The following is a 23,500-nucleotide window of genomic DNA, read 5'->3' as shown; positions in this document are numbered from 1 at the left end:
AAAAAGCAATTAAATTATAGACGGCAAAAAAGTCATCAGGACAACACATCTTATTATTCCTCTTTGTTAGCCCCTTTTCCATGAAAGGGGTATTTGTACCAAATTAGCATAATGTTATTGAAATGGATCTTTATATTCTATGCAGCAATTTCCATTCACATTATCCATTTGAACTTCAGAGAATGAGCAGCAAATTAAAACTGGATCAGTATCAAGAGAATTCACAGCTATCAAATCAAAGAGCTGTAAATAATTGTAACTGAGTTATCTGGTTTTAAGTATCTCTCGTTATCTCATTTGAGAGGAGATCTTAACACTGGAGCTGTGAAGATCATTTTTATAGCTGTTGTTAAATTATCCATTATATTATAAAAAATATACCAGAATCGGAAAGACATTAATTGTCCAGTGAATTTACACAATGAATTTGTTTTGGAGATAGAAGAAGCTTTCAGAGACAAAAACAGAGCACATAGTAAAATAGATACAAAATATGTGTACGTGTCAAAGTAACATCCACATGGATGGCAGGACCCAATGTCTCACAGCAGAACATTGCCCAAAGCATCACACTACCTCCGGCCAGCTTGCCTTCTTCCCATTGTGCATCCTGGTGCCATGTGTTCCCCTGCTAAGTGATGCACACGCACCGGGCCATCCATGTGATGTAAAAAAAAAAACATGATTCATCAGACCAGGTCACCTTCTTCCATTGCTCAGTGGTCCAGTTCTGATGCTCATACGCCCACTGTTGACACTTTCAGCAGTGGACAGGGGTCAGCATTGGCACCCTGGTCTGCAGATATATGCAGCCTCATACACAACAAACTGCAATGCACTGTGTATTTTGACACCTTACTATCAGAACCAGCATTGACTTCTTGAGCAATTTGAGCTACAGTAGCTCGTCTGTTTTATCGGACAACACGGACCAGCCTTTGCTGAGCCTTGGCCCGCCCATGACCCTGTGACCAGTTCACCACTGTTCCTTGACCACTCTTGGACCACTTTTAATAGCTACTGACCACTACAGACCGGGAACATCCCACAAGAGCTGCAGTTTTGGAGATGACCCAGTCGTCTTGCCAACATAATTTGGCCCTTGCCAAACTCCCTTAAATCCTTATGTTTGCCCATTTTTCCTGCTTCCAACACATCAACTTTCAGGACAAAATGTTCAATTGCTGCCAAATATATCCCACCCACTAACAGGCGCCATGATGAAGAGATCGGTGTAATTTACGTCACCTTAATTTTATACCACATGGTCTTAAGTATTCAGACCCTTTGCTCAGTATTTAGTAGAAGCACCCTTTTGATCTAATACAGCCATTAGTATTTTTGGGAAATATGCAACAAGTTTTTCACACCTGGATTTGGGGATCCTCTGCCATTCCTCCTTGCAGATCCTCTCCAGTTCTGTCAGGTTGGATGGTAAACAGTGGTGGACAGCCATTTTCAGGTCTCTCCAAATATCCTTAATTGGGTTTAAGTCAGGGCTCTGGCTGGGCTATATCTCTATATAAGAACAGTCACAGAGTTGTTGTGAAGCCACTCCTTCTTTATTTTAGCTGTGTGCTTAGGGTCATTGTCTTGTTGGAAGGTGAATCTTCGGCCCAGTCTGAGGGCTCTCTGGAGAAGGTTTACATCCAGGATATCCCTGTACTTGATCGCATTCATCTTTCCCTTGATTGCAATCAGTCGTCCTGTTCCTACAGCTGAAAAACACCCCCACAACATGATGCTGCCACCACCATGCTTCACTGTTGGGATTGTATTGGACAGGTGATATTTTTCTCCACAAATAACGTTTAGAATTAAGGCCAAAAAGTTAAATCTTGGTCTCATCAGACCCGAGAATCTTATTTCTCACCATCTTGGAGTCCTTCAGGTGTTTGTTTTTTTTTAGCAAACTTTCATGTGTCTTGCACTGAAGAGAAGCTTCCGTCGTGCCCACTCTGCCATAAAGCCCCGACTGGTGGAAGGCTGCAGTGATGGTTGACTTTCTACAACTTTCTCCAGTCTTCCGACTACATCTCTGGAGCTCAGCCACGGTGATCTTTGGGTTCTTCTTTACCTCTCTCACTAAGGCTCTTCTCCCCCGATAGCTCAGTTTGCCTGGACGGCCAGCTCTAAGAAGGGTTCTGGTCATCCCAAACGTCTTCCATTTAAGGATTATGGAGGCTACTATATGCTCTTAGGAACCTTAAGTGTAGCAACAACAAAAAAACTGTATCCTTGGCCAGATCTGTGCCTTGCCACAATTCTGTCTCTGAGCTCTTCAGGCAGTTCCTTTGGATGATCAGAAGATGATCAGAAGAAATGGGTAGCACCTGAGTTAAATATAAGTGCCACAGCAAAGCGTCTGAATACTTAGGACCATGTGATATTTCAGGTTTTTTTTTTTATAAATCTGCAAATGGCTGCAATAAAACAAAGAGTAAAAAAAATTAAAGGGGGTCTGAATACTTTCAGTACCCACTGTATATTTATTATATATATAATATACTCAAATTATACACATCTGTATGTATAGGTGTGCTATAGAATATAAATAATTATGGATGGAATGGAGTAAAGAGGTAGGTATATTTGTTTTACATGTCCTTCACAATACTAATTTATACAGAAATTATATTATTATATGATAAATGATATATAGTTAGTAGTATAGTATAATATATTATATATATATATATATATATATATATATATATATATATATATATATATATATATATATATATATATATATATATATATATATATATATATATATATATCTTGCTTGCCTCTTGCTATAGCAGTTTAGAAGAGGGGCAGCAGTTTGAGTAAATGGATTGCTCTCATTTTCTCTCTCTGGAATTCAGACATGTTTTACTATCACCAGACCTTCTAGTGTAAACAGTCTTAACGTTTCCATGGAGGTGAGAGGGGTATGAGAGTCAGAGCCACAGTCTGACTAACCCAACAAGCCCTGGCAAAGAGAAGGGATTAGAAAGATAACACATTATAACAGAGAAAGGATATAGGCTCTTTCTGACCAGTAAATGAATACGCAACTAAATATAATATAATATTAATAGTACTATGATGTCAAAACCATAATTTATCTGAAGTAATGTCAGCTTAATCTGAAGGGGTAATCAGTACTTGTCATTTGACATCCTTGTACAGACAATCTCACCCTGTTGAACAAGAAGGGCAGTTTGTTTATATATTGTTTAAGTGTTTCTGTGATAGTCCATAAAATCATTGCAAAGACAGCAGTGTGTCCCAATACTGTGTTTGATGTACTGCGTGGTAAAGGAGAGGACAGCTTTATGTGGCTATTCTCTGAGGATTTGGAGATGAATGTCAATCACTGTAGCGGCAAAGACTCTTTTAAAATAGTTATTTTATAGTTGGGTCTCTTTTGTGTGACCTGTGGAGCATCACACACATTTACAGGAATATTGAGCCAAATGAATAACACGAGTACTGATAAGATTAATTATTTGCAGCTTAATTATTTGTCTAAAGCAGAACCGTTATTTGATTAACATTGTCTTAAAACGTTTGATTAACGTTGGCTTAAAACACAATTTTACGCTTACATCTGAGTGTAATCAATATTAGATTGGAAAATAAATTAGTTTAAATTGAGACTTAAATCTAATTAAGACTAGTTTGAAACACTTCAAAAAGTAGCGGTTATCTTTTCTGAGCATCTGAACATCTTATCTTAAGAGCGCATTAAGGGGGGGATCTCAAGTCTGGTATCACAAAACAAAAACATCAGAAACTAAGAGACCACATATTTCTCTATTATATGTCCATTTTTTCCTTATTGAACAGATTTATATTAAATTCCTAATGGGCACAACAAAAACAACACAAAAGGCGAATAAAGGCACCATGAACATAAGTCAGAGAAGAGAGTAAGAATTATTAGTTGCTTACCCAAAATATAAAAGGATAGTTCACCCAAACATGACAAGTATGTCATCATTTACTCACCCTCAAGTTGTTCTAAACCTGTGTGAATTTTTGTTTTGGTAAACATATAAGTAAAATATAATGAAAATCCCAATGAAAACACAAAATATATCTTCGGAAATCCTTCCTTTAACGTTTTAAACTCTTGATTACAATTTTAATCATATTCATAAATGAATGTTTACTTTTTCCCTTTGGGGTGTTTTTCATCATTAAATGCTTGGATGCTCATGAAATATATATATATAATGGAATCAGGAATCAGCTCTGGACAGAAAAAGCTCCCCGCGACTGAAAAAAGTTATATCCATCAAATGGAATATAATTGAGTTAATCTGAACTGAATGCTGGAATATATATATATATAATATAATATATATAAAATGAAAATAACTGCTGTGTGTATGAATTAATAATATGCTTTAATATTAACAAAAATATATAGGTTTATATGTACTTAATGAGGCAACTGAAGCTAATTCACAGAACAATATTGATAATAGGCTATCACAATCATGTTGAAGAACAAAACCGTGCTTAAGTAAAAAATACTTTATTGAAATAATATGCATCAAATCAATACAATGAGATTATAAGGTGAAATAGAAAGGCTTTCATAAAACGTTCCCTTAAATTTGAATACGGAGGAAATGATCATGTCCTTAATACAAAGACACCAGGATTATCATTGCTAACAAGCAATTTATAAAAGTGCTGCTGACAGAAAACTCTCTTGACACACAGACGAAATTGCAACACTGCTGCTGTGCTTGGAGTGATTACAAATAAAGCCCAAATCCTCCATGTTGAGGATGTTTGTCCATAGAGAACCTCCCTATTTGATCCATCAGTTACAATTATAATCATTCTCAGAGTCTTCTGTGCCATTTAAATGATTCTCCAGTTCTTGTATGACGGCTTCCCTTCCCATTTGGTCGTTTCTCCTCTTTTCTATGATCAAATCCTCTAAACTTTGAAAGTCCAAAACGTGACTTTTCTTCTCAGACAGCTGCAGTTTCATCTTGTACGGCTGCTTTCCAATTCGAATCTCCCCTCCTATTTTAAATTCGCGTTTGCCAAACCTGCACCAGGCAGCGAAGCATTCCGAGTTCTTCCAGCAAATATTTCGCTCTTTCATCCCCACTTGCTCCATGGCATTCTGCACCACAACATCCGGGCTCAGCGCGCGGAACTTATACAGGTCGTTCACAATTCTGCCCCTTTTACCTTGACTTGCGTCAAGAAGAAAGTCACATTTAATCTCGTTTCTATGCAAATGAACTACCTGTTGGTCGTCAACACAAACCGCCCAGTGCGGGTACTGACCGATAGCCACAAACTCCACCAGGTCACCGGGGTCGCACTTTTTCGGCAAGTTCTCGCACGACAGCGTTCCCACTTCGCCGAACCTGCTATTCCTTTCGTATATACACTCGTCGCGATAATATACCGCGCATTCTAATTCATTGCGGCAGTCGTAATGTTTGACATCGTCCTTTTCTGTCTCATCGATGTTATCCTCTTGCTCGTCGTCATCCGTGGAGAAAATATAAGACACGCCGATCCGTGGAGTGTCGTCCTCTGGGTCGAATCCATTAGGGTCAGTCGTGGGTAATTCATTGTAATTCAAATGGGTAAGCTTCTCCACTTGATTCCCCATAACAATGTCCGAAACTCGTGTGAACAATTTCGCGTCCCACCTGTATAGGTCGGGATTTCAAAAACGCAACACGTAATCCGGCTTTGGAGCCCAGTTCAGCTCTAAGTCCATGTCTTCTTTTTTATCAGCGAGTATAGCTCTTTGGAGTAATTACGTGATGTGCGTTGTGGCATATCATACAGTTGTCCTAAGTGTTTGCAAGCTGTTAGATATTGTTCCGTTTCAGTCAGCGTTCCGAACAGGTGCGTCTCACCTGGCCACTTCCTGGTGTGAGCCCAGACAGAAGCCCGTCTGACACTGAGGTGAAGCCACGGGAAGTCATGCGGTTAACGTCTTGTGTAAAGAATTGTTGTTTTGTTGACTTATTTCCTCTCTTTCCAGTAATGGATGATGGCCACGGCTCTTTGAAGTTCTGGCAGAGGCAGTAGCAGCGCTCTGTGTAAAATAGTAGCGAGCACGGTAATGTTTACTCAAGGCACGGTCAGTTAAAGAAACAGCGCACATTTAGACTGGAAGCATGCTTTTCAATGAACTGAACTCGCTGAGAGTCTACAGGTGAAATATTACCTTTTGTAAAAGATGTTTATATTTTATAATCAATGTAGAGATTATAAGAGTAAAACAGGTTTTTACAGAATTAGCGTCTGTGACATGCTATCCTATCTGAACTTTAAACTCAAACATGTTGACATTTTTAGATATCATGATGACACAAGACTACAGAGTACTAGATATACTACAGACCAGTTCTATAATTATTATTAGTCTACTTATAATTATACAAAGAGACGGGTGCAACTCGGAAGAGGAAGTTTTTATAAACTTCTATAGGGGTGAAAAGTTGGACAACAGCAAATATTTGTATTTCTATTTGCTCCAATAGCAAAAGAAAAAATCAGGATAGCATTTACACTACTTTCCAAAAGAGGGGAAATAGAGACACAATTGCAGCAGAAGAAAGAATGGTGTGAAATTTGATGTCACTATATGCAGCAGTGTTAATTTGGTTTTTGTTAACTGCCAAGGTAATATAACACAAAATAGATTTTTAAATCTATATTATTATTATTATTTGTAACTAATTAAAATACTTGAAAAAATGTTATTAGATTTGGATATTTAAGGTTGGAACACCTTCAAAAAATTGGTGTGCAACAAATCTGACCAACCTAATTTTCCCCCCTCATACAAAATTTCTAGATTGTGTGGATTCCTATAGAGCGGTGCAGGTATGATGTCACTTTGGAGGCTAACCGGCAGTTAGCATTGGATTGATTCCCTCGAGAAAATCCCGGTAGATTTTCCCATATATGCTTTTGGATTATCGCTGAAAACAAGCTCTGTGAGCAACAAAAGTTTAGGATACTTGTACGTTTTGTCCATCAATTATCATGGATGTACAGCATTTATGAATGCTGAAACCTAATTGCAGTCACCAGAAGTAAAAAGCTATAGCTAAAAATGAACCAAACCACGGTCACACAAATTCAACATTATCATCACTAGCTTCCGAAAACTCTTTCAGTGTTTATCTAAAAACATTTTCCCCAGAACATTTGGGTTGGTTAGTTAGTCAGTTAGTTTGAGTTGTATTTTATGTTGTATAATAAAACGTGAAAGTGTCTTGACTGAGTTTGTGTTCACCACAAACTTTATTTCAGCCATTTAAAGGTGTCATGAAATGGCTTGTTTATTTTTTTTATACTGTTGTCTGAGGTCAACTAATGACGTTCATGTGGTTTTTACATTCAAAAACATCCTAACTAATAATTAATAGGCTATTTTCTACAATGATTTTGAGGCTCTCTCCAAAACGCTGGGTTTTGATGGGTGTAGCACACATGGAGACTTGGACGTAAATGTCCACGGCTAGGATTGGAAAAGATTAGCATATTTAATGAGCTTCAGCTCCTGTCGTATCTATGCCATTTTAGTCCAGTTCACATGAGGGAGGGGTTGTTTTGAAAGCGGCAACTGGAATGATTCAAATACGTCTTTATCAAACAAACACAATGATTTATTTCTCATCCACCCATTGATTGATTGGACTATTATTTTTGTATTACATAGCCAGCACGATCAGTCAATATAAGCGTGAACCGCGCACACACACACACGGGCTTTGCGAGTCCTGGCCCATACATGTCTGAGTCCAGCTTGCTAAAGTTTAGACACGTACACTTAATCAAAATGATCTATAACAATGCAATACTATTACATATAAAAAACACGTTTTACTCACATAAGTGTGTTGCACCATTCCTCCTGTTGGATCCAATATAGAAGAAATAGCATTGTGTTTTAATATCGAATGTCTGCAAATCCAGCATCGACCTGAGATTGGTTTACAAACAATTCTGCTGTGAAATTAAGTGAACAACATATCATCCCAACGTGAGCTGGAACTTCATTAAAAATAAAGTTCAAACACACATTCCTAATATTACGATCCGAAGGAAGCTTATGCAGCGACTGTCTTCTTCAACAACCAGGAATAGCGCAATATCTTGCTATATTCTTCGGCATGTTTATTGCTGTTGGCTAGCGCGAGCCGATCACCTCCATGAGTCAGTGGCCGGGGCTACTGAATTACATGTGCTTAATATTCTGTAGAGGCGGTGTTTCATCAGTCGTTTGACGTCACGATGTGAACACGATTGTTTTCTGGGCCTGGTGTCTATAAAAGCCTTTCTTTGACTAACAAGGACATTTTCAGCTTTGAAACTTACAGGATATTCTTATATCACCATAACCTTTTATATATCAAAAGCTCAAGGGAAAGTTGATTTCTCAATTCATCACCCCTTTAAACAAAATCCCAATTAAAAAAAAAAAAAACTTCGAAATGATGGAACCGGAAGTGCTAAATTGCTAACTAATTTCCATGTTTTGGCCTACAATGTGATGTCATACCTGCACCACTCTATTGAAATAAATGGATTTTGCCAGTAAAACTTTGTGCTACAATGGTAAATGTGTCCCCAACGTTAATAATTTCAAGAGTTACACTACACTTAAGAGTCTATACCGGATGTCATGTTGCGCCACAAGAGCTTGAGGCTATCGACACTGGACAAAGCGTAGGCATCTTGTCATGTCTGTTGTAGATAACTGCGTTTGAAATTGTGTTGTCTGAGTACTTTTAATATACCTTGCAGTTGTTAAAAAGTATGCTATTGTATACTATTTTAACTGTAACGGCTAATTTTGCCCACAACCCATTGCGCTTACAAACATGCTGGATGTGTGTGATGGAAATAGAGAGGTTTAGATAAAGGGGTTATTTTAATTTTATCACGCTAATCGACATTTAACCTGATAAATATGTATTTAATGTTATCCATGTTATATGTCATCTGCAACAACGATGTGGACTTTTATAAAGATCCATTAAGCCATTCATTTTTAAATGCATGATTATGCAAACACATGAGAAGAGTTCTCTATATGAAAGACCCATGTCTGGCATAACAACATGCTACTTCTTTTTCTCTTCAATACGGTAGGAAATTAAATTTAAATGTGGAGGATTTTAACTGTGACAAGATAATTGAGAGACCAGTTTACAGTGGCAGATTGCAATTTAATGATGTAAAAATATGTCCCAAAGCTTGTCTCTACTCTTCTACATATTTAAAAGTATGTACTTTTTCTTCACAAAAAGAGTGCATACTTTTAGGAAGTATTCGGACATAGGGAAGTATTCAATTTCAGATGCGTTTGTGTTACTTTTTTGTGAAGAGGTACTGTAACCAACAGCTTTTTGATCACTACTTTTAGTGGACATGCATAAACAAAATAGTAATTATATATTATGTTATTGTGGATTTAGACATTAAAAACAAAATACAATGTATTGTTGGCTATTGCTACAAATGTAACTGTGCGACTTATGAATGGTTTTGTGGTCCAGAGTCACATATTAAAAACATTACATTAAGAAATTAAGGCAGTACAACCAGTTGAATTAATTGTATTGTACATCTATTTCTAACAGCCTTGTTTGCATTTTGGAAAAATTATATAATGGCGTCTATACCCTGAATAAAGTCCAGTATTGTAAGTATCCTTCACATTAAATATAGTGGCATCATCTTCAGAGGTATCATTGCATCTTCCAGGAGTCACTTCAGCTTGTGGTATCCAGTCTGGTGCAGGAGGGTCTGTAAAACACTGCAGTGTGTTGTCCTGTGGATTGCCAAACAGCTAGCCTCTGGCTGTCAGTCCATCACCCCTAGTACTGGGTCTTCTGATGACCAGAAGCGTGCCTCAGCTCTTAATTACCTAACATAACAGCTGGCAAATGAGTCTGCTGTGTATTTGCTCACTCCAGTGCAGGGATATCTGGCTGTTGCCTTGAGGCATATCACCAGTTACAAGCCAGGCATCCATCTCCCAGTGCCACATCAAAAAAAAAAAAAAAAAAATCTACTGCGTCCTAACAGTCTCTTCAAACCAAATATACCTGCTCTCCTAATATTTAAGCATTAATATTACATCTCATTAGCATATTGTGCTTAATGATTACTGCATGTGCCAAAAAGTGGCATGTTATGTTAACATGCCTTTAATGTTAATTGCATATACAAATGTTTCTGCTTTATGATTCAGCAAACAGTCTTCAAAGTGACATATTTTTCCTGAAGCATTGTGTTACAAAGATGTACACACCCCTCATCTCTATCCTGGCGAGTAAACAGAGGAACTTCAACAACCTGACATTTAAGTATTGGTCCAGCACAACCACGGGAATTCCTCTGAGTGTTCGAAGTCTACAAAGATTTTTTTTAAGTTTCCTTTACTCAAAAGAGCCTGTACCCTGACCATTTTGAATGCCAAGGCAAGTTGTGTCAGTATGCCTGTGATACCATATGAAGCTGTCTGCCACCGCTGAGGATATAAAGATAACTAGCATTGCCTTCACACTGACTCGCACTGTGAAAGAACTCATTATTTAGTTTCCTCAACTGTTAAAAAAAGATGTCTGGAACACAACACCACCAAGAGTAAACAAAATAGGGTGAAAGTGCCACACTAGTGGGAATGCATCTGTATGTTTTTTTTTCCAGTGGCTATGCACTGGTTACATCAGAAGAATTTTAAGCAGCTAATAGTAAGCCCCTTAAGACCCCTCTTTCTCTCTCTAGGATTCCAAAGGCAACTGCACGCCATCAAAGGTGTATTATTGCTGAAGGTGCATGGCGTGTGTCTGATTGTGTCATGCCGATGAAGCCTACCAAACGCCTGGACTGGCTGCAGGGAGAGAAATAAAAAGAGGGCAGAGAAGAATGTCAGGTGACAAAAAGGTTGAGGTGAAATTTACAAAGGTTTGTTAATGTTACTGAATGCAACTCTGTTATCAGCTGTTCAATTGTCCCACAATTATGCGGAAAATGTGTTTTTCTTTAATAATTTGAGCTGTGTGTTGTCCTATATACTGCGGGTTAGCTTAAAAAATAAAAAGGCAAGCACATTATAAAATTTTAGATCACTAATATTGAGTGCAGTGAAACATGTTTTTGTTCTAATCACAATGTGATGACTAATATGAGTCATACACTCCCCCCAGTAAGTTCATAAGTATCATTTGAGCTGCACTGACCTCTAGAGGAATATGACATTTTAACCAAATAGCTCTTTATAAAGTAATATGCCAGCAGGCTTAAAATAGTGTTCCTGTAGAGTAGACCATAGGCTTTCAAATTGGGCTCTGAAGAATATTTGAGAGATGTAAATGTGTGCATATAAACTTAATACATAAATAAACTTTTGAATGTGGGCATTTAATATATTCGAGTGAACTTTTACAGAGAATACCTATATGTATATCCAATCAAGCATACCATTAATGACCAACTTCCTAATTTTTTGTTGGTCCCCTTTTGCTTTGAAAACAGCCCTGACCTGTTGAGACATGGACTCCACTAGACCCCTGGAGGTGTGCTGTGGTATCTGGCACCAAGATGTTAGCAGCAGATTCTTTAAGTCCTGTAAGTTGCGAGGTGGGGGCTCTGTGGATCGGACTTGTTTGTTTAGCACATCCCACAGATGCTCGATTAGATTGAGAACTGGGGAATTTGGAGGCCAGTTAACACCTCAAACTCGTGCACCTCAAACCATTCCTGAACCATTTTCGCTTTGTGGCAGGACGCATTATCCTGCAGTAAGAGGCCACCACCACCAGGATACTGTTTCCATAAAAGGGTGTACAAGGTCTGCAACAACCTCCACATTGATGGCAGGACCCAAGGTTTCCCAGCAGAACATCAACCAAAGCATCACACTGCCTCTGCCGGCTTGCTGCCTTCGCATAGTGCATGTGTTCCCAAGTAAGTGACACACACGCACCCAGCCATCCACGTTTTGGAAAAGAAAATGTGATACATCAGACCAGACCACCTTCTTCCATTTCTGATGCTCACGTGCCCACTGTTGACGCTTTCGGCAGTGGATGGGTCAGCATTGGCACCCTAACTGGTCTGTGGCTATGCAGCCCCATTCACAATAAACTGCTATGTATTCTGACACATTTCTAACAGAACTAGCATTAACTTTTTGAGCAATTTGAGCTACAGTAGCTCATCTGTTTGATCGGACCACATGGGGCCAGCCTTCGTTCACCACTGTTCCTTCCTTGGACCACTTTTGATAGATACCGACCACTGCAAACCGGGGACATCCTACAAGAGTTGATGTAAAAGTCTGTGTGATGTAAAAGAAAACATGATTTATCAGACCAGGCCACCTTCTTCCAATGCTCAGTGGTCCAGTTCTGATGCTCACGTGCCCACTGTTGACACTTTCAACGGTGGACAGGGGTCAGCCCACCTGACTGGTCTGCAGCTATATGCAGCCCCATACACAACAAACTGTTTGTTTGAACTACCGGACCACCATTAGACCGGGAACATCCCACAAGAGCTGCAGTTTTGGAGATGCTCTGACCCAGTCGTCTAGCCATCACATTTTGGCCCTTGTCAAACTCTCTCAAATCCTTACTCTCGCCCATTTTTCCTGCTTCTAATACATTAACTTTGAGGACAAAATTTTCAACTCGCTGCCTAATATATCCCACCCACTAACAGGTGTCGTGATGAAGAGATCTCTCGCAAAGATCATTGTTTGAGGATTCTTAGCATCAACAGGTTGAAAACCTTGATTCAGACAATATGATTTTGTTAACGTTCCAGTGTTTCATTTCACAAAGGTTTTCTTAGATATTCTCTCTTTCTTTCTTTTTTAACACTATAAAATTCCCATACCAGACTGCTGATTACATGACAGCCGGTTTGTTTGCTCTTAACTTCAAAGAGTAAGCTTTAGTATTTGCTATGTGTTGATGGTGATCAGAACTTTTGCCGCCACTCTGAAAGTGGAACATTTCTCTCCAGGACATATCAGAAAAAAGGCCGGAAGAACTAGGTCATTCAGATCTGACACATGACCCAATTTGCTATCTCACTATTTGTTATGTTCCCTTAAATTTCTGCATGAGCGAAGCAAACTATGTAATATATCACTGTCATGCTGATCTTTTAGAGGTCAGTCTGCAATTCCTAATGGACATATTGCATTTTGCATTGCAACTCTTATCAGTGGCCCCAACTAATATAATATTGTAGAGCAACATGCAAGCACTCGTTGCATGAATCACAAAAATAAATGTTAAACAAAAAAATGCTAATATAGTTCACAAATATAATTCTTTTGTGCTGTAGAAAGAGGCTCCTGTTTTATGGTGGTCTGTTTTTGTATTGTCTGTTGTAGCATTTGAGGAGGATCATAGAGGAGTCCATAAAGGGAACCAAAAGATGAAAGTGCTCTTCAAAATGCATCAGATATAGTGCCTTAATATATCTAAAAACTGTGCTTCTTTCTATTACGACTATTTTCGCTCGTCTCATAATGCATGGCAAACAAAGACATTTTATAGGCACTGTTTTGGTTGATGTCAATTATTTTAATGTACAAAGGCTTGTGTTCATAGAACATGCAGGAGTAATATACAAAATGCAGCCCTTTTATGTGTTGATTATAAGAATATTATTGAATATTATAGATGAAGAGAAAAAATAGATATAAATGTATATAAAAATTTATAAAATAATGAATTATATTATTTAAAAAATATTAAAATATTTCATATAATTGAATTCTTTATATATATATATATATATATATATATATATATATATATATATATATATATATATATATTTATATATATATATATATATATATACTATTTTATAGTAAAACAATATAATTCATATATTTATATAATACTATTGAGGAATACAAATGACAGAAGTTTTTGGAAAATGTCTATAGAGGTCATAACCCTCCATCTCTTGGTGTGACTGTTATTTACCCTTCATTTACTCATGCAGTGATAAGCAGGGTTAATCAGAGAGGATGCTCTCCCTGAGGCACAGGCACGTTGGAATTGAGTGCTTAGCATGAGATAATTACCAAATGCACAACAGACTTTGTATGCAGAGCTGATCTGAGCACTGCTGTGTACCTCGCAAGATATGTCAAGTATCCGCAGGCTTTAGGAGGGCTATCAGTTCTCCCGACAGGTTACATATCAAGATTGCTACCAAGAGACAGTTCTTTTCATAAAGGGTAGCTCTGGAGAATTTAAGTTGCATATTCTCAGTAACAGAACTTCATAGGCACATTGCCTGCCATCTTTTCAAAGGGTGTTTGTGCAGAAGTTCAAAGGGATTACTCAAACCATACATTTCTAGCCCGACAATGGGTAGGGAGGAGCTGAAATGTGATTACCATGAATTTCTTAACCTGACATTCTAGTTTTCCATCATTTTATATAGGGTAGCCAGTGAAATAATACCAACAGAATCATACCATATAATACATTATATTGTATTTGGCAGGTGAACCAAAATGACTTAGGCTACGTTCAGGGTTTTTGATCAATTCTTGCATTGGATTTGCTATGCCCCATGAATTTAATTTTTGAATTTAATGAATTTAAAGTTTTATTGTAGAACTATTAAATTAAATTTCAGATCATATTTTTTAAAATCATCTTTATTTCATTCAGACACTGTAGCAAGTTTTGTTCTGTGTTTCTTAAAGGAACACGTCACCGTACTGCATTTAGATATAGGGAAGAATACAGGCGAAGCACTGCCATTTGGGCGCAGAGATATCACGGTTCTCATCCTCACGTCCTCCGTTGAGCGATCGCAATCTGCTGCGTGATATCTCTGCACCCAAGTAGCAGTGCTTCACCTGTGCCTTCCCATAATATAGTCCCAAGTCAATATCTACATCGGAAATCGCCTAATCTGCATCGCTCGTTGTGAACGCAGGCCACAATAAGTTTTTTTTTTTGGATCACTTTTACTTGGGAAATGCTAGCTGGCAACATAGGATTCCATTCATTATGCTAAGCTAAGCTAGCGGCGACCCTGCCAAACTAAAACAATGCATGCACTGAGACAAAAATGCATTTGCCCATATAAATGTAGGAAAGAAGTTGAATAAGCCCTATTTCTAAAAACAATGGAGTGTTCCTTTAATGTTAATTAAAAAGCACCATGCATAATCAATATATCTTTATATTGTTAGATTATTTTTAAAGATTGTTTAAAGTAAATTAATTCTTGATATGAAATCTGTTTAGATTTTTTTTCTGTTTGATCAAAGGAAGACTGTTATTTGTATTAACAACATAACAAGGTACATGAGAACATATTTGTTTGATGTTGTGGAACATTTTAGCTTACAGCATGTGAAACAGATGACAGCACAGGTGCAACTATTGCGTAATGCCTCTCGGGTCCAGTAGTATATTCCTGCACAACCGGAGGCTGCAGTTTCAGGACCCCAGTTTCAGGACCGCAATTCTAGGACCCTCGTTTTTTGTGACAGCACCACCTACAGAACTGGATGATATAGCGGTGTGCTGCAGTTTCAGGACCTCAGTTCTATGACCCATGTGGTTTAGTTAGTAGCCTACATAGTATAAAGATATTTAATCTCAGGAGTATATTTTATGTGATTTTTTTAATTCAAAATGCATCAGAGGTTAATTACAAAGTGTGTAATACCTGCTTTGAGTCACAATTTTAAATTTAAGCACATTAATTTACACAAAATAAAATTTTAAAATGTATATCAATCTTTAAAAAAAAGTTGAGTACCTTAAAAATCTTAGTTTCTTGAATTATACTGTATATTGATTAACCTCCTTAACTTTAACTAATTAGTTCATTATCAGGTAAAATAATGATGGAATCAGTATATGCAGTCACTAAATTACAGTCAGATATTTTAAAGATTGTACAGAGGCAAGACAAGACTCAAGAATGTTTGAAGAATATATATTTATGTCAGTTTTGCAATAACAACATATATCTTTGATTTAACACTTGTGCACTGTTGGAGTTGTAGAGAGAGAAAGGCAAACAGAATATTAATGTTACTCATGTCTAATTCCAAACTCCAAATTTGTAGTATATAAGTGCAATACCCACCAATTGAGACCATTGTACTATACAGTTGAAGCTGCATACAGTGTGAGGCAACTATTGTAAACATTTCTTACTTAGCTAAATGGATGATGACTGAAAGTCATTATACTAATCTGGTGAACATGGTAGTTTTGATAAATAAGCCATGACACAAAATGAACTGTAGATGATAACATACATTCAATAAAATACTGCACAATTTATAAAAACCAGCAAGTGTTGAAAATACAAATATATATTGTTATAATACCCTTCTATTTGGAAGCGCTCCATCAAAAGAAGACACCACCACTTTCTAATGAAAGCCATGTCCATCTGAAAGATGTGTGACATTGACAGATACTATATAAGCATATACTTATATAAAATAAAAAATAAAAAAAACAAAAATAAAACACTGAGACTCTAAAATTAACATGACAATCCTGCAGTCATTTTCACAGTGATGGCGTGGCAATCCCTAAAAGCAAAAAAAAAAAAAAGGTAACATAGGCTACATGTCAAAAGCGATTGCCATCTCGGTTACATTATGAAATCTACATGATATGCAGAATGGAATATAATAGTATTTGTTTGAAGTAGCTAAATATGCATTTATTAATCACTGCAATATTATGCCCAGTCTTTTCAGTCCAGCTCCAAGGATAATAAAAAAAAAAATTGTGCAAGATTCATACAGAATTATTATTATTTTTTTAATTAAATGATTCATTTTAATCTTTTTAATCCTTCGCAGCAAAAGTACAGACTATAAGAACGTAGCCAAAGTATAAAAGGTTGAACTTGTCAAACATTATGCATCATTTAGACAGGCTGATATTGTAGTGCAACCAGGCAGTCAGAGCAGTTATGTAAGAATATTTTATTCTTAACTATGGTAAAACAATGATTATTCAGGAAGTTTCCCCACTAATACAGTAAGCTACAGGTAAATCACACACCCTTACATCAATATGCATTTATCATCTTTTTAAGTTTAATAGTGTGGTGGCTAGATGTATTATAGTCATTAAAAATCAAAAAGGATTTAATAAATCATGGCCACGCCACGATCAAGAACATCATAGTAACTAATAAAACTAGCACACAAATTCTTAATTCGTGTGAATTTATTCTTAATTCATAGTTAGCAGCTCACTTTAGTACATTTTGTTTTTCGTTTAAACGTTATAAAATAAAACTTGATTGAATATCAGTACTTACAGTCTGATCAGTGTCCATCGTCCATCTTAAATGAGTGTTTTGGTGATTCAATTCGGTAGGTGGTGCTGTCACAAAAAACTAGGGTCCTAGAACTGGGGTCTTAGAACTGGGGTCCTGAAACTGCAGCCTCCGGTTGTGCAGGAATACCCTTCTCCTCGGGTCACAAGATGTCCCATTCCCATTACAGGGAACTAACACTAGATGGTGCTGTTTATCTCTGAAGGCTTTTTTTTCTGAAGGCCCTCAGTAGTTCATGCAAAGGATCTTATTGTTAAAATTGTAAATCAAAATGTTTAAACTATTTAATAAGTACAATTTAAAAATAAATAGTTTTAATTGTTTAGTTTTTGTACCTACATTACTGAACATTTAAACAGTTAATTATGCTTATGCAACTTCATGCAGTGCATGACACTTAATTCCGAAGACTGTTCAAACAATAACCCAGTCACACAGCGCTGTCTAATTTATACCTGCGTGTGTTTGGCTTCAAAAAAATCAGCTGTTATGCCTCCTCATTCTGAGCCTTCATCATCCCAGTGTTTAGTGACTGCTGTAGTAACACAATGCTGGCGGAAGGATTAGTTAGAAACGGGGGTCAAATACACAGAAAACTCTTAGAATAGCTTTCGGGCACCAGCGGTGTTGTTTACAGCCTCGGTAAACATACACACGTTGAGGAGCATGAAGCAATTCAGACACGCTATGACGGTGAACAAACTTGTGTTATGGAAAAACAGAGGGGCTGAGGGCGTACCACGAGGAGGTGTTATCGGGACTAGCTCCAGTTCTGACAGAGAAGAGAGATTTCTATTTTTAGGGAGACTGGAATGTACACCGAGGCCTCTCGAAGGATTTCTGAACAACAAATAACATGCCGCGGTCGCCCCAGTCTCTATAAACATCCACCTGCCAAAGAAACTGAACAAGTTTCACAACTCTGATTCAGAAGTGATCTGTTTTTGAAAACAGAGGGACGAGTTTGAGCTCTGCTTGAGTTTTGATGGTACATAGATATTTACAGGACCAGCTAAAATGTGCTTCAAATCAGCTGAGACAAGGTAAGGCAAGATATGGCTGACACATCAGGTCTCCAAGCAGATGCTTTGAATGCAGACACAGTAGCACCTGTGTAGTTGGTCGATAAATGAATGGCATTTTGGTTTGTTTGTCAGTTCTCACTTCTCAGGCAAACTGCACTGCTCTGGTCTTGAAAGATTAATGTAGATGTGTGATGATGAACTTGCAGAATTGTTAATTAAGTATAATTAATTAAGTGTTGTCTAGCTATAAAGTATGATGATGGGGAATTCTCTGCCAATCTCAAGGTTTCTTAAAATTATACTGAATAATATATGATATGAATAATATTAGTGCTGAACTTTTTCACAGATACAACTTCACACTCATGTTAAAGCATTTCATTGTATATTTCTAATACTGTGTGTGCGTGTGTGTGTGTTTTACAATGTATAAATTTACACACATACTGTAATAAATGTGTGTAAGTATTGTATAAAAGCTAAAAGATGCATACATATTCAAATATAATACCACTTCATATTCAAAATCCCTACATTTTAAAAATAAATAGGTTATAGGAAATCCACCTGAACTGCTGCCATTAGGGTCTTTATGTGCACAACAAGAAAAAGTGTATTTTGTCATTGTGGTAACCAATATCCTAATTAAAGAAAATAATGATTCTAATTGTTTTTGTCTTTTTTCACAGTTTAGATGTTCCAATATCAGAAGTCCTGCATTTTAAAGACAAAGACCTGATCTCAACCATTCTCCTGGAGCTGAACACCTTGAGGAAGGACCAAATTCTCACTGATGTTGTTCTTTGCTCTGAGGGCAAAGAGATTCCATGTCACCGCAATGTTCTCGTGTCCAGCAGCCCCTACTTCCACGCTATGTTCTGCAGCTGCTTCCTGGAGACCCAGAAGCCTCGGATAGACCTCCAAGGTGTTCCTTATGAAATCCTTACGGATATAGTAGAGTATGTTTACACAGGGTCCGTCAGCATCACCATGGAGCTGGTTCTCCCTCTGATGCAAGCCGCCTCTATGCTTCAGTACGGAAGGCTTTTTGAGGCCTGCTCAACATTCCTGCAGACCCAGCTCAGTCCAGACAACTGTCTGAGCATGATCCGGCTCTCTGAAATCCTGCATTGCTCTAGCTTGCAGGAAAAAGCAAGAGAACTGGCTGTGAAGAGCTTCTCCGATGTGGTGGTCTCTGAGGACTTCTGCGAGCTCTCACTACCGGAATTGGTGAGCTACTTGGAGGATGACAAACTGTGCGTTGAGGAGGAGCAAGTATTTGAGACTCTTCTAGCCTGGATCCACCACGACCCGTTCTCCAGACGTGGCACTATCCATGACTTGTTCCAACGCGTGAGGCTGAGACATGTCCATCCCTCCTATCTTTTCCAGTTTATCGCCAATGACCCTCTAGTCCAGTCATCTTCTTTATGCATAGAAATGATCGAATCTGTTCGTCGCCTTCTTTTTTCTGTCGGCACTCATTGCCCTGGTGATCTTAAGCCCCTTTGGGCTGTGCCACGGCGGCGAAACTGCAAGGAGGCGCTTGTTGTAGTGGGAGGCCGTAAGAATGGCGAGCGGACATCTCGTGAGGCGCTGCTCTATGATGAACAGACTCGCTGTTGGCAGTGTCTCGCAAAAATCCCACTGCGCCTTTACCGGCCCTCTTATGTCTGCATGCACAGCATCCTTTATGTGCTCGGGGGCTTAACCATGGGCGCAGGAGGGCAGTGCACAATAAGCAACATCGTGTACACACTTTCTCTGAAAACAAACCAGTGGAGAATAGGGGAACCCATGCTGACACCTCGATACGCCCATCAGAGCTCCACGTACCTGCATTTCATTTTCGTTCTGGGCGGACTGACAGCTGACGGACAGCTGTCCAATGAGGTAGAGCGGTACGACACCATGTTCAACCAATGGCAGGCCATGGCCCCCATGCCCACTGCAGTTCTGCACCCAGCTGTAGCTGCACATGACCAGAGAATTTACGTGTTCGGAGGCGAAGACGCCATGCAGAAACCTGTTCGAATGATCCAGGTTTGATATTTCAGGCTTTTGGGGGTTTAACTGAATAGAGAACAAATTTCGGTGATTTTGCAGTGGTTAAAGATGTTTGTCTGGATAGGTGTACCACATAGGAAGGAATATGTGGTATAGGATGGAAACCAGGACAGTGAAGAATGTCTGTGCACCAGCTGTATTGATCAATGACAAAATCTACATTGTAGGCGGTAAGGAACATTTTTGTTTTTAGTAGCATTTTGAATATAATTTTCCTGCAAGTTAGTCTTGAAGTCACCATGCAAAACATTTTTGCAGATTATTGAAGATCAATCCACTCCATTATTGACCGAGCCCTGCCCTATATTTTTTCTTGTTCGAGAAGCCATTTCATATACATCACTACCATACAATTTTGGATTAATTAAAGGGGTACTTCAGCGCTGGGAAGATGAACCTGTATTTAAACTGGGTCATCAATGAAGTAGAAATGTGAAATTATTTTTGAATTTGGTGTTTTCTAGACTGAGAAAAAACAGAAAATGTATTTTTGTCTCATGAGGATGAAAGACTACAATTCCCAGAATGCTTCGCTGCCCAGTGAGGCCACTCCCAAAGCCACCAACTTGTTTACTGTGACTGAGTTGAAGAAGACATTACAATTAAAAACTGAACGTGTCTGTTCAATATAATGAGTGAGTCACCGCGCGAGTATCACAGCACTGAGCACTAACTGCAGGAGTGAGATAAATGAGCTGAGCTCACGTGATGAGAGCTGAGGTAATCGCGACTACACTCGCGGCATACATTCACAACGCGAGGTCAGTCTGGCGCGTTTCATTTCATGCCTTTGCAAGCTTAACTTTCATAGAAATTAATTTGAGAAGTTAAAAGACTTACATTGCTCACCATAGCTCCGTTTAAATGAGTGCCTGGAGCTGAGTGTAATCTCCCATCCCCCATGCGCAGGTTCAAAACATGCGGAAATGGCTTCCTCTGCTGGCTGTAGTCTTTAGCCTTTGGGCAAACATTCCTCCTATGATGCAAATATCATCAATTTGCATCATAGGAGGAATTTTTCCAGAAATAAAATACATACATCTCTTGTCTCGGGGATATGAGGGGGGAAAGCACAATTATTTGAATATACTCCAGGGTTTCTACTGATACAAAGCCATATGCTAATCGCTGAAGTAACCCTTTAAGAGGTTTTTGAAGGGAAAATTATTTTGTATTTTTTTTGTATATAATTATGAATACTTTATGACTATATGACTTTTTTTCTTCTTCTTTTTTTACAGGCTATACCAGAAGAATGGTAGCATATGATGTTAAAACCAACAAGTTTGAGAAATGCGAAAATATGAAGGCCAGGAAGATGCATCACTCTGCTGCTGTTGTGAATGACAAGATCTATGTCACAGGGGGCCGCTTCATCAACAGTCAAGAGAGTGTGGAAGACTCAGACGACTTTGACTCCTACGATCCAAAGACAGACTCATGGATGTCGATGGGAACTTTGCCATTCAAGCTATTTGACCATGGCTCAGTAAATCTGGTCTATCTCTCTGATAAGTTTTTGCCTACATGAATGTGTTATTGTGATAATGAAGCTTAGTCACATAATGCAGGCTGTATGTCTGTCTCCAACCATACTCAGACCGGAGCGCATATTAAGACAGCAAAGCAATGAGATGCACACATTTTTCGAAGCTCTGTCTGTGTTTGCACGTGTTGCCTTTTGCATGTGTGTGAGGTTATTAATTAAATAACTATTAAAAGTCACTAAAATGACTAAAATAGCCAAATAGTTGGAAGCTATTTCAAATTAAGCTCCGGTCATGTAGCAGATGGAAGTATCATACTTTTTCTGCTTGATTTTCAAGTGTCTTTAAGATCACCTTGTTTAATGAACAATTAAATAATATTAGTGTTTACTACAGAATGAACATTGCCTTTGAAACAGAAAAGTTTTAAATTCTATCCTGTATTAATTTGCACTTGACACTGAATAGTTTCATATTGTTAGTTTACATGTGTACTTTTATTTAAACGCATTCCTTCGTTTTGTAAATTGATTATTTATTCATGTTTTGTTTTTCAGATATTTTAAATCCTTTTAAAAGTTAAGTGAGTGTAACAATTATACATACAAAATGATTTTACCATTACATGCATCATAAACATGAATAATGCTTCTTTGCTATTTTGTGTTTTATTTGTAAGTTGGCATAATCTAGCTATATAACATTTAAAAGGATAGATAAAATAATTTAATTAAAAATCCTGTTATCATTTACTCAGCCTCATGTCATTCTAAACCCGCTCCTCTGCAGACCACATACGAAAATATTATAAAAGAAAAACTACGGATAGTAATAAAACACAGACATTTTTCCTCTTTCTTTTTTTCCACAGAAGAAAGAAACTCATACAGAATGTTTGGAATTATATTAAATTATATTTTTGGTGAATTGTCCCTTTAATGGTTGAGTAAAAAAATGTATCCCTGTCAAAAATGTTCTGTATTATGTATTTGTTGTACTGTTCATTTGATCCTTTATGTAATATCTGATTTGAAATTAAAGGGTTACTTCAGTGATTTAGCATTAAGCTTTGTATATAAACTGGGTCATTAATGTAGTAGGAATGTGAAATTATTTTTGAATTTGGTGCCTTCTAGACTGAGAAAAGACAGAAAATGTATTTTTGTCTCATGGGGATGAAAAACTAGCCTAGAAATCTAGACGCACCCTAGCGGCAGCAAATCTAATTTGCCGCGAGTGCCGTCTAGCAACTCTCAATACACTTCTGAGCTGTAAACGCCAAAGTCTGGTTGGGCCAATCACACCATGTATAGAGTCGGTGTGCGGGGCTTAACACAATGACGGCAGAGTTGCGCTTGCGTGCTCCTAGTAAACACAGAAGCTGGCGAACAGCGGTCTTTCGAATCAGCTTTGACCGCAACTAAGACTTGGAGTTAAGCTTCTCTGAGAAAAGATCAAAGAACGGCACTGAAGTCATTCTTAAGAAGGGAAGATGTGTTCTGAGTTTTGCCGACCGGATACCGCGAAAGTTTAATCTTTCAACTAGCTCTGCTTCAC

The 23,500-nt window shown here is 38.0% G+C and overlaps 2 protein-coding genes across 3 annotated transcripts; one reads left to right on the top strand and one right to left on the bottom strand.

The window, feature by feature from the left end:
• Positions 1 to 4,515: 4,515 nt before the first annotated feature.
• lratd2b (LRAT domain containing 2b) lies at positions 4,516 to 6,097 on the bottom strand. The gene has a single exon (XM_067448688.1). It carries the CDS (start codon positions 5,636 to 5,638, stop codon positions 4,826 to 4,828), a length of 813 nt encoding a protein of 270 aa, XP_067304789.1. The 5' UTR covers positions 5,639 to 6,097; the 3' UTR covers positions 4,516 to 4,825.
• Positions 6,098 to 10,779: 4,682 nt separating this feature from the next.
• On the top strand, positions 10,780 to 22,995 carry klhl38b (kelch-like family member 38b). 2 transcript variants are annotated; one of them, XM_067448687.1, is made up of 4 exons: positions 10,780 to 10,965; positions 19,079 to 20,432; positions 20,521 to 20,626; positions 21,698 to 22,995. In XM_067448687.1, the coding sequence occupies exons 2-4, from the start codon at positions 19,263 to 19,265 to the stop codon at positions 21,985 to 21,987; spliced, it is 1,566 nt and encodes a 521-aa protein (XP_067304788.1). In that variant the 5' UTR covers positions 10,780 to 10,965; positions 19,079 to 19,262; the 3' UTR covers positions 21,988 to 22,995. The 2 variants fall into 2 exon arrangements, with proteins under 2 accessions (XP_067304788.1, XP_067304787.1); XM_067448686.1 differs by lacking the exon at positions 10,780 to 10,965 and adding an exon at positions 17,814 to 18,407.
• The last annotated feature ends 505 nt before the right edge of the window (positions 22,996 to 23,500 follow it).

The sequence above is a fragment of the Pseudorasbora parva genome, chromosome 7 (assembly GCF_024679245.1).
Source record: "Pseudorasbora parva isolate DD20220531a chromosome 7, ASM2467924v1, whole genome shotgun sequence".
NCBI classification, from domain to species: domain Eukaryota; kingdom Metazoa; phylum Chordata; class Actinopteri; order Cypriniformes; family Gobionidae; genus Pseudorasbora; species Pseudorasbora parva.
This window is presented reverse-complemented; position numbering and strand designations above follow the sequence as displayed.

What these genes read in the sequence shown, in the direction of transcription:
- klhl38b (XM_067448686.1), top strand. Translation starts at nt 18,382, where the DNA reads ATGTGCTTCAAATCAGCTGAGACAAG. An exon ending in TTCAAATCAGCTGAGACAAG is followed by an intron (nt 18,408 to 19,078) that starts GTAAGGCAAGAT and finishes CTTTTTTCACAG; the next exon opens with TTTAGATGTTCCAATATCAG. An exon ending in CAAAATCTACATTGTAGGCG is followed by an intron (nt 20,627 to 21,697) that starts GTAAGGAACATT and finishes CTTTTTTTACAG; the next exon opens with GCTATACCAGAAGAATGGTA.
- lratd2b (XM_067448688.1), bottom strand. Translation starts at nt 5,638, where the DNA reads ATGGGGAATCAAGTGGAGAAGCTTACCCATTTGAATTACAATGAATTA.